Source organism: Chenopodium quinoa, unplaced genomic scaffold (genome assembly GCF_001683475.1).
Source record: "Chenopodium quinoa cultivar QQ74 unplaced genomic scaffold, ASM168347v1, whole genome shotgun sequence".
Taxonomy (NCBI): domain Eukaryota; kingdom Viridiplantae; phylum Streptophyta; class Magnoliopsida; order Caryophyllales; family Amaranthaceae; genus Chenopodium; species Chenopodium quinoa.
In genome coordinates this window covers 1,455,993-1,466,999 of record NW_018742879.1, presented here as the reverse complement: position 1 = coordinate 1,466,999, position 11,007 = coordinate 1,455,993, and the positions used below count along the sequence as shown (strand labels likewise).

The 11,007-nt window shown below is 35.2% G+C and overlaps 2 protein-coding genes across 2 annotated transcripts; both read right to left on the bottom strand.

Moving 5' to 3' along the window:
* Nucleotides 1–1,407: 1,407 nt before the first annotated feature.
* On the bottom strand, nt 1,408–8,534 carry LOC110726399. The gene is made up of 3 exons (XM_021905877.1): nt 7,768–8,534; nt 3,129–3,248; nt 1,408–1,838 (listed from the first exon to the last, which is right to left on the bottom strand). Exons 1-3 carry the CDS (start codon nt 7,994–7,996, stop codon nt 1,684–1,686), a joined length of 504 nt encoding a protein of 167 aa, XP_021761569.1. The 5' UTR covers nt 7,997–8,534; the 3' UTR covers nt 1,408–1,683.
* A 595-nt stretch (nt 8,535–9,129) lies between these two features.
* On the bottom strand, nt 9,130–10,662 carry LOC110726227 (uncharacterized protein At5g01610-like). The gene is made up of 2 exons (XM_021905690.1): nt 10,388–10,662; nt 9,130–9,746 (listed from the first exon to the last, which is right to left on the bottom strand). The coding sequence occupies exons 1-2, from the start codon at nt 10,490–10,492 to the stop codon at nt 9,309–9,311; spliced, it is 543 nt and encodes a 180-aa protein (XP_021761382.1). The 5' UTR covers nt 10,493–10,662; the 3' UTR covers nt 9,130–9,308.
* Between the last annotated feature and the right edge of the window lie 345 nt (nt 10,663–11,007).

The following is an 11,007-nucleotide window of genomic DNA, read 5'->3' as shown; positions in this document are numbered from 1 at the left end:
TTTTAAATACATTATACGATTTGCAAAGGATTGTTATGTCAAAGTCTGTTGATAAGAGTTTAGGGGTGGTTTATAAGATTAAATCTCGTTTACATCATTGTATTTTGTGTTTTTCTCTACACATAAAAAAAAAAAAAAAAGGTGTTCAATGCTTTGATTTTATGTCTTGCACAGCGTAGATAGTACTCCATGGTTTGAATTGTAAGTACTACGTATTACACAAATTCTCCACGAAATGGCGCAATTACAAATGTACCTCGATTTGAATCCAATTTGGTTGACATAGATGTAAATTCGTCCCTTGCCTTATAAAATGGGTAATTGGTGAAATAGAAGGACTAGTACGGAGAAATACCAAGCGTAATTAAAGATGACCCCTTGCATTTGTAGTTGTGTCCTTTCTTTGAGTTTCTCGTCTACGTCAATTTTCAATTACATTCTTCTTTTTGTCATTTTTGCACCTAAGATAACGGAGCTTATTATGGCACCTTAATAATACTCCAACTAGTGTGTGGTCTGAGCGTTGCACTGAAATGCTATTTTGAAAGATAATATTAGTAAAAAAAGAAGATTTAAAGAAAATAATTCACTATTATCTTGAAATTTTTGAGTTTATTACTCTTTATTCATTTTTCCATGCTATGCTTAATTAAAGATAAAATTATTTATATGTATTGAAAAGACATAAATTACTATTGGCTAACATGATAAATAATGTGATCTTATATCCATGGGGTTTAGTGTTTGAAACTTGTTGGATACTTTTTTCTCATTAATAATGACATGGAATAATTGATGCAATGCTAGGAGTGATGTGGTGCAATGCTAGAACGCTTTTAATATATAAGTATAGATATAGATTTATTAAAAAAAAAAAAAAAAAAACCTTTGCAGATTTAGCTTACTAAAAATGATAGATATGTTAAAACCTTTGATGGTTCACAATATATTTAGAAAGGTTATGATGTTACACGCGAGTCGAACTCGATCCACTTTGCTTTTATGCAGAATATAGAACAATTGGAAGCTAGATACCTACCTATTCTCGGACACCTTATGCTAATATACTTCTCAAATGCTTCAATTCACAATTTCAATGAAACCAGTGTTTATTAAATGACCAGATTTGGCATAACACACAATTAAAGAGTATAGAAGAAAACCCTAGGTAATTATCTATTGGTTTGCCTTGAAAATCAACCAATTTTAAGGTCGGAACTACATCGGATTAATATTTGCTCACATAGATAGATAATTTCAGAGTAAGTTCAGGTTCGGGTCAAGCCAGTTTTACGAGGTTTATTCTAACATGACACCGGGCAAGTCAATACTCGTGGAAAATCTTTATTATCCCAGAAACATCTTCAGGCCATGAGTACCTGGTAGACTGGACCCTTTCCACGAATGTAATACAAAATTCAGCAATCCACTGCAAGATTAATGAAGAACAAAATCCAATAACAAAAACTAATTCGCAATTCCAAAATAGTGTATGCTCAAGTGTTTTGGCCTCCTGTTTTCAATATTCAATAATCAAATGTAATCAGTTTTAAGAGTTTAGGTTTGTCATGAAGATGCTAAGTTGCCTATGTTCTACAGTTTGACAGCATTGGCGATCTCCAGAGCATATGAATCTAATTGAAAAAATCTTCAACCTTCATACTTTGTATACGGTATAAAACATCACGATTCTTCAACATATGGCAACTTGCAAGGCGCCATGTGATCTTTAGCCTTGAAAGTTCCAAGCATTTCAGCAATAGACCGGCAACGGCATTGGTTCCCTGGCCGCATCACGTCCCCATACACAGCCATCTCAACTATATCAAGTTCTTTGTCTGCAAAAAGATTTTCTCTGAAGTTAAGCAAACAACTGCAAACGTTATGCATGCATTTATCACTCAAGGTTTTTGGCAAAAATTACTAAAGCATACAGCATGAGGAATTTAGCTGAAATTATATAAGCAAGAAACAATCCTTAGAATACTGCCTACACGCCTGAAGTCTTGAAGGAATGATATTCACCCACATTGTAATAATGTAATCAATAGCTCATGCATCTTTGCAGAATTTAAACCTACGATACTCAGACACCTTAATTGTCTCCCAACAAGAGAAAAGAAAATGAATATTTCATCTAAATATCCAATACAACACAATTCCTGGAGGGGCTATAAAAATACCTAGATAATGAGGCAATGAGCAAGGTATAAGTATATCTCTATGGTGCTCAAGCCTCTTCCTTTCCAGATTTTTCTCTTTTCTTTTTATTTAAAACCCCTATTTTACTTCTTTTTCTTCTATTTTTATTCACCACTAGTTCCGTCCACATTTTATAGTTCATTTGTCATAGTTTTGCCACAAATTAGCTGCTTTTTATTTGTTTTTCTTTATCACTATGCTTCTTGGAACAGTGAAGATTAACAATAATGAGAAATAGGGAATTTTGGGGAACCAACTCATGCATTTAGAGGGTTATGATGTGGATATGAGCATCCAAGCTAGCCTGTGGTGGGGGTAATCTTTTAAACTTGTCACTGCCTTTGATAAATTGCATATGAACATAGAAAATATCAAGCGAGGATGATGGTAATTATTTATAGTTATGTGAACCAAGGCCATATAGCTCCACATGATAAATTTCCTATTGGTCTCCCTTCAAAAAAAAAAAAAAAAAATTTCCTATTGGTCTAACGAGGCCCTGTTCCTAGATATGGTGGTGATGGTCAACCCACCTATCCTTACTGGTAAGGCACCCCTATCTCTACAAAGGAACCACAAACACACCCCACCCCCCCCCCCCACATGACTATCAATTAGATGGGGGATGGATTTGACTATAAGGGTAATACTAATCACTCCTACGTCTCCCTTAAGATCATCAAGTTCCCAAGTGGCAGCGCATATGCATAATGGCCACTATGGGTGGCCAGCCACTTACAGAAGTGGTTGGTATCCCCACCACTCTTTGGATTTTGGGCCAGACTTTTCCCCTCCACCTTATTTGTTGCATTCACACCAAACACAATGCTCAATTCATGTCCATTCTCAAAGTTGCAGACACAAGATATGTCTAAGCTAACATCTAGAAGCAAAAAAAATAATAAAAGCAATGCAGGGAAACATACCAGTAAACTTCAAATCACAGGAATAACCTCTCAGTATTTTGGGATCCACTTCTTTGTCAGATTTGTATCGGTTGACCCTAGTCTGAAGGATCTGACAATTGTCCATTGTAGACTCACCTCCTACAATGACAGTTTCCAATGTTCAAGCATCCCTTGAAATGTAAAAATTTGTCACTATGTTATGGCATTGTATAAGAAGGCACATCCAACATACCAAACTTTATATGAAAAGCAAATGCTCACTATGCAAAGGAAAACTAAGGGTAAAATTAGACAACACTTTATAAATATTCTTTATATGTCCTTTCAGGTGCCCAATTGGTTTCAGGTATCATGTCTGATGAAAAATTCTTTATATTTGGATGCTTCAATCAAAGTGGAAATGATGTTAAGAAGAGGCAAAGGAATTAAAGTAATTTGAGTGAGTCAGAGGAAGGGAATTGAAAAATACTCATATATCCTAACATGTTCCCTTGTTTCAAGATGCTTTCATCTTCAAAAAAGTAAAGGAAAGTGGATAATGTTTTGACAGTTAAATGTAACCCTTATTAACTCTATTACATCTCCCTCCAAAAAATGCCTAAAGATACTCAATTACATCTCCAGATTTCATACAAATCCAGATGCGCAAATAATCCATTTGAGAGTGCAAAAGAGCATGCACTACATTTCAACAGTGCATCACCATATACTTCAGACAGTTCATAACTGGGCAAAATTAAACAGAATTTTATAGTCTAAAATATGATCAAACCTCAAAGAAACAAGAACAAAGCAACTTCTTTAAACCATGTAAAAATGAGGTCAAAGTGAGCTCTCCTCTAAATAATAGCTAGTGTGTTTAATCATTTCACGTTAAAATCACACAAAATTGAGGTTAAAAAGATAAACAACCAAATAAGATAAAAACAAATTCTTTAATACTAGGTTAAAACAAACGTGAATGGACTTTCAAGCCCTCAAAGACAAAAGCATTTATCTTGGATGTTTTTGAAATTTTAATCACTATATTAAGTTGGAATGATGCATCATTAATTAAGAGACTTCAAAGAAACATAATATAATCCTCAGCAGGGTTTTAAGTCAAAAGCAGCCACCAAGGTTAAAAGACATCAACAACAAATTGCCAAAAAAGGAGAAAAAAAATTAACAGAAAAAGTGGTTTATTCAATTAATTCAACCAAAAATTCACTTCCAACCTATTGTTCCAATCATAATAGGGAAGTTCTAAGGATACAAGGTAAAAGAGCATGAATATATCTAAATTATGTAATACACTCATATTACTTAGTAAAGGAAAGCTGCCACAACTAAAAAGGCTATGGATGATAAAAATCACACCTTGAATTTGTCATACAATTTCCAGAGCATCTGGAGGAACTTGCGGGGCTTCTACATTGATGTGAGCTTCCAAACCAGGTTATTTGAATCAAGTCAAGGTCCCAAGTATGAATTGTTGGATTTGAGAAGTGTGGAGAACGGTTCAAGAAGGCATAGAGATGCATAGCTTTGGAGTTAAGCTATGGATTGTGTGCTTGGTGCTAAGCAATAATGAAAGGCAAGGGCTGACTTCAAATGATCATATCCCAAGATCTAGAAATGATATTGAGATGATTCAAGTTGGAGGTGAAAGCTCATCTCAAGCGCTTTCCAACGACCGGTCATAAGCTTGATTTGGACAAGAATCGAGGAAGTTATGGCTGTTTTACGAAGAGCTATCTACCCTGCGCAGGAGTTCGCCCCAACCTAGGTTCGCCCAAACTCAAAGGACAGCATTTGAAGGTCACTGCAATGGAGTTCGGCCGAACCTCTTGCCTCTATTTTCTACGGTTTTACGACTTAAGCGACGTGGCTTATTTAGGACCGTAGGATTGCTTTATTATGCCTTATACTATAAATACTCATGTTTAGTCATTGTATTAGAGAATAAGATGAAGGGAAAGATGTAGAGAGAGAGAGAGAGAGAGAGAGAGAGAGAGAGCCTCAAATGTAAAAGCCCTAACACTTAGGGTTTGAGTGTGGGAAGGGGTGAGAGTTTTCATGGTGATTTGAAAGCTTGTAAACTACATTGTTCTTCATCAAAGTATTAATCTATAGTGGATTGGTGGGTTTTTCTCTTGGTTCTCGGGTTTCCCACAGTAAATTCTCCTTGTCTTGTTCGTTATTTGTTTTCCGTCTTCTATTGTTAATTAGCACTATACGTTTAATTCTTTCATGAAAGCCACGTCACTCCTACCAAATGTTAAGCTAATACCCATATAACTTGGAAGAGATCTGCAAAATTAGACTCTCGATGTAGAGTTCTAATGGGATTTAGGCTGAAATGCTAATAATACCCACGAGCAATTCCAATAAGCAATCAGGATTGGTTTTTAACTGCCCGATGAAAGGGCCAACAGGCGTTGACTATGCGCAAAAAGGTTTATTACTATATCAACTCTGTTTAAGGCCTTGAAGTTAGATTTAAAAACTTCCCAGCAATTCACCACTCAGCCACTCTGCAGGCCTAAAGGATATACTGCAAAAAAGTGATTAATATATCAACTCTGTTTGAGGCCTCAAAGTTAGATTTCAAAACTGCCCCAACAATTCACCACTCAGCCACTCTACAAGCCTAAAGGATATACAGCAATAAAGGTGATTACTATTTCAACTCTGTTTGAGGCCTTGAAGTTTGATTTTAAGCCTGGCCTAGCAATTCACTACTCAGACACTCTACAGGCCTAAAGGATCTATCACAATTCACAAATGTGATTACTATTTTAACTCTGTTTATGGCCTTCAAGTTTGATTCCAAGCTTGCCCCACCCAGCCCCCCAGCAATTCGTCCCTCAACCCCTCTACACGCCTAAAGAATCTACAAAATGTGCCATTTCAAACAATTTATAAACAATAATTTCTTGACAGCTTCACAAGCACACATCCTGTGCTATTGCACATCAATCTGTCATGCATCTACACCAAGTTCTCTACATGCGTTTCTTACTTGCCCCAAGGGTGCATAAGTATAACATGTATCAGACACCACACACATCGCTTGACATGAGCCACAATGATTGAGAGTAGTAATATGATGGGTGACCTCCTGGGAAGTCCTCATGTTGGTTCATGTAGCCGATCCTATTTATGGAACGTACTCTAGGTGCTTCTTTTTTCTTAGAACCTAGTAGCAGAGAATATTTGAAGAGCAACACCAGACTTCATCATTTCAATGCCGGATGGAACTCAACCACACATCAGCACTATAAAACATGTCTTGAAGACCGTGTAAAAGCATATGTTAAGCTGATTGTGAAACCGAGGGAGTTAAAAAAAAAATTCGGACGCCATATAAAGACAAATGCAAGGAAAGTTCCATTGCCAAATGTACAACCATCAGCAAGCAAGTTACAGTTCATATCCTAGCTAATAACATTAAGTGTGTATAAATTTGGTGTATCTTCAAAAAAATGTGAGAAGGTAGCGATATAGAACAGATTAATCAGGCCCCTTATCAACATTTTGATACCGTGAAGGATAATGTTGATCTTTAAGATAGATGCCACCAAAAATACAAAGATATGCCACCAAAACTATCAATCAGTCTTCCTATATCAAATCATAACTTGATTCCCACAAGGCAACAACACTTTACTAATTGCCACAAAATGTGCTCCATTTGGTTGCTAAATCTGTGTTAAATTGACCTAGGACTGACAATTTCCCAAAATTAGCTTAGAGTAAAGAATAATATGATAACTTCAACACATAATGCTAAGTGCCTGCAAACTTCATAGTCAGGCAAAGTCTATATGTCTATCAACCATCAACAATCAATTGTAACACTCAAAGAAAATAAAGTAATACTTGATCCAGATAAGCTAAAATTACCCTTGCACTTCTCTACACTCATTAAATGGCCAAACAACTCCCTTCGTTGACCTCTTTTCGGCGAATCTGAATTTTTCCAAAGCAACTCAACTTATTATGTTTTTTCTTCTCAAACCTAACACCATGCAAGCAGCCTCATTCCTAAACCTGACGTTATCTCCTTGGTCATTCACATAATCACCTTCTACTTAAAAATTCACTCTAGCAAAACTATTATATACGAGAAGATTTCGACTATACATTACCAATATACAGAGCCAAGCATACAAATCCACCACTCATCACTTTCAATGCAGGATACTAAATCTCAATTTGCTAAAAGATACAAGTTGAAACATACAGGATATCCCAAAATTTTTTGCCCATTATTCACTCTCTAATCACAACACACAAAATCTCAATCAACTAATAAAATACCCAATTTGCACCATTCATCTCCATTCTAAAGTTACCCTTATCTTCAAACTTACATCAAATCTACTTTTTGGGGCACTAAAGGGCTAAAGCCAATAAAATCACAAAAAACCCATAAAAATACAATGAAATCATGAAATAATCAAATTTCAACAAAAGTCACTCAAATTTAAAAACTTTAAGATTCAGCAAACAAAAATCACACAAAATCCAATAAAATACAAGAGAAGTCCAAGAACATATAAATAAATTAATTAATTAAAAATACCTATGTAGACCACCAATTAAAAAAATACCCAACAAAAATCAGACAAAACCCAGTAAGAAAGTAAGAATCTTTGAGAGGATAAATGACCTTTGGAGAAAGGAACAATATGATCGTACTCAAAGCAAAGACAACCAGAACAATTGCAGAAACGCTTGCAAACGATGTTGCCGGCAACATCCTTCCTCCAACGGTCAGGGTGACGGCCGGGGACAAGAGCAGCTTTAGCCCAGCACATGTTCTTAGCCTTCTTATCAAAGAATCTTGGCCTCAAATTTTGATTATCATTCCCTTCTTTTTCGCCATTGTTTTTGCTCATTTGATTGGGTATTCTACAGTTTCCACTTCTCTGATACTGTTGTTCTTGGGATTTGGGATTTTCTTTGCCATTTTTGGTTTGATTTGATTCAGAGATTTTGTTGCAGAATTTTAGTGTTTGGTAGGGCTACTGGATAAAGGTGGCAATGGTTGGACTGGCCCAGGGTATGGCACGAACTATCGTGAAAAAAGCAAAACATGTTACGAGTAGACCTGAATACCTGATCAAAATGAGCCCGATCCGATTTTTAATTTTTTTTGGGTGGGCTTAGGAATGGGATTTCATACAATTTTAGTTGATTTTTTTGGCCGGGCCCGAAATGGCTTGAAGAGCCCGTATTTGGACACACAAATTTCGGCCCGAAGCTTGGCCCGATGAATGGGTTGATTTTTCCAGCCTTGGCCCGGCCCAGCCCCCCCCAATGATCACCTCTAGTTACGAGTATGGGTAAGCACAACATAGCATCATATTAAGAAAATAAAAATAAAAATAAAAAACCCACACACACAATTAAGCCAGTTCAAAATAAGTGAAATTTGTCAGAAGCACGACATAGTGGCACGTGGATTAAGTCGTGTTTTGGTTGTCTTTTACACAACACGTAGCTAGTGGTCTTGCTTAATCATGGGTTAGACATATCTAAGTCCAAGGCACATGGCCTCAACATAAGACTTAAGCCACAATCACGTATGGTCGTATGGAGTTTATATAGCTGTCTACTATAAGTATGAATAGAGGTGATAAATATGTAATTTAATCTTGTATGAGTCCATTTGATTATTTGAGTAACAAGTCTTGTAAGTTGGATAAGGATTGATGGGTTGGGTCTTATTGTATCACTTTTTAGGAGTTATCAATTAGCTAATTATGGCGTAAAGTTTAATTTTATCCTTTTTCGTCTTCAAGTCAGGTTGGTTCTAGTCTTATTTATTTTCATATTTTGTTTGGATATGTATCTAATAATTCAAGTCTATTCATAACATTGAATTACATAAAATTTTATTATGGTTTAAATCGCATAGAATATTCTTATAGTGTTCCTCGACTCAAATAAAACTTCCAAAATATTCTAATATGTCACTGGGTATATATACCTACCTTTATGCACACTAGTACAATAAAAAAAATTTGTATAGAAAAATTAGTACAAGCTTGCATATTGTTTAATTTCTTCTCTTTTATACATATAGGAATGAGACATGTATGTAATTTTGTCATACATTTATAAGTTACAATATATTTTTAATTGGTACACAATAACATACATAAGACTAACATAGTAACAAGAGCTAATATACACAAAGTACATGCATCAAAATTCTTCCACTTTAACAGCATCACGAGGAAATTCATAAGCATCTTTAGGCCTATATTTCTTTACACCAGCAGTAGTAAACAAAACCTTATCAGACTTGGAACTTTCAACATTGATGCTAGTCACTTTAACCCACACTAACACTTTGGTCTTCATACCTTCAACTCCCGTAAGCTTTCCTTTCGATAACGTGCCCTTAACACGGTTAGCGTACCTCACGATGTTCGAGTCCTTAAAGCATACCTCACAAGGAGAGGACATGTACACGATGAGCTTCGATCTTGATTCATCAAACTCGTAGCATATGATGTTCTGAGGAAAGAGTCCCGCCGGAAGGTTGAAGTCTCGAAGGAGATCCGGTAAGGGTTTTTGCGTCTTTCCCTTTAACTTGTTGAATACCCACTTTGCTTTGCCTTCAATTGTACTAGAAATAGACTACATTTGAAGAAAACTTTTGGTTAAACTTACCCTTAGGTTAGGTGTGAGGTAACGCCAAGAAGGCACTAAATTAGAAAAAAAAAATTAAACATAAATTATGCACCACGATGAAATTAGTGAAATTAATGTACGGCACCAAAGTGAAAATTTCGCATTTTTTTATTGCACATGCATTATGATCACGCGTACAATTTAGAGTAATTATTCATAAGATGTCTCAATAAAATTACAATATTTTGAAAGAAGTTTCATCATAAATTGCATGTAAAATCGATACAATAATGTTCATGGAATGTGCTCAAAATAAGCTTTTGCACCCTAGCATCAATATACAACATAAATCAAGCACATAAAGATAGATGCTATCTAAATAAATGTGTATGGTCTTTACTTTTTAGTTGAGAGGAAGCTACAAATGAATGTAACAACATTAGTAATAGATGAAATTAGATCATAAATCTTGAATGTTATATCGCTCCAAAAACTAACCTTATCAACTAAACTAGCTGAAAAAGTACAACTATTTGATAAACAGACAGCGTCTAATAGTGAAATAACTAGCTACATGATTAAAACCATACGTTTACATGATGAAAGCTAGAGAAGAGGATTAAAAGAATGGTAGATGAAAAACAAACCGATGAGAGATCATAAGTAACGGTAGATAATTCTTCTTTGGTCTTCTTAGAGATCCAAATACTCCCAACTTTCAAGCTCCCAACTTTTGTTAATGCTTTCTCCATTATTCTCTTTCTTCTAATCTTTTTTTTTCTCTTTTCATTTCCCTATTGAGAAGAATTAACAAAAAGGTAATAAATTTGGAAACTAGTAGTGTAATGTAGTGATCATGAAGCTTCTATAATTATTATTCTCTCTCCAATTATACAAGTTTATAATTTAAGCTAATTATAAGAAAGTTGTATCATGTATTCATGTGACAATTATGTCTTTATATATGTTAAGCTGGAAAAACAAGTAAAGATGCGCCGAATTGACAGAAAACTATATAGATACTCCATATTGACAGCTATGTATACGTTCTCAATGTTTTTGTAATTATGAGGAAACTGTTGATCAATTTTATTATTTAAGTTGGAGTTTATGTAATCAATGATTAATTATGCATATTATTTGCCTATTGGATGTCTTTCAATTTACATTGTCCCACTTATTGAAGCATCATATGGTATATAACGATTAATGATAGAATTATGAAGCAATAACTGGAAGTATGGGAGCAATTGAGTGCGTACATGAT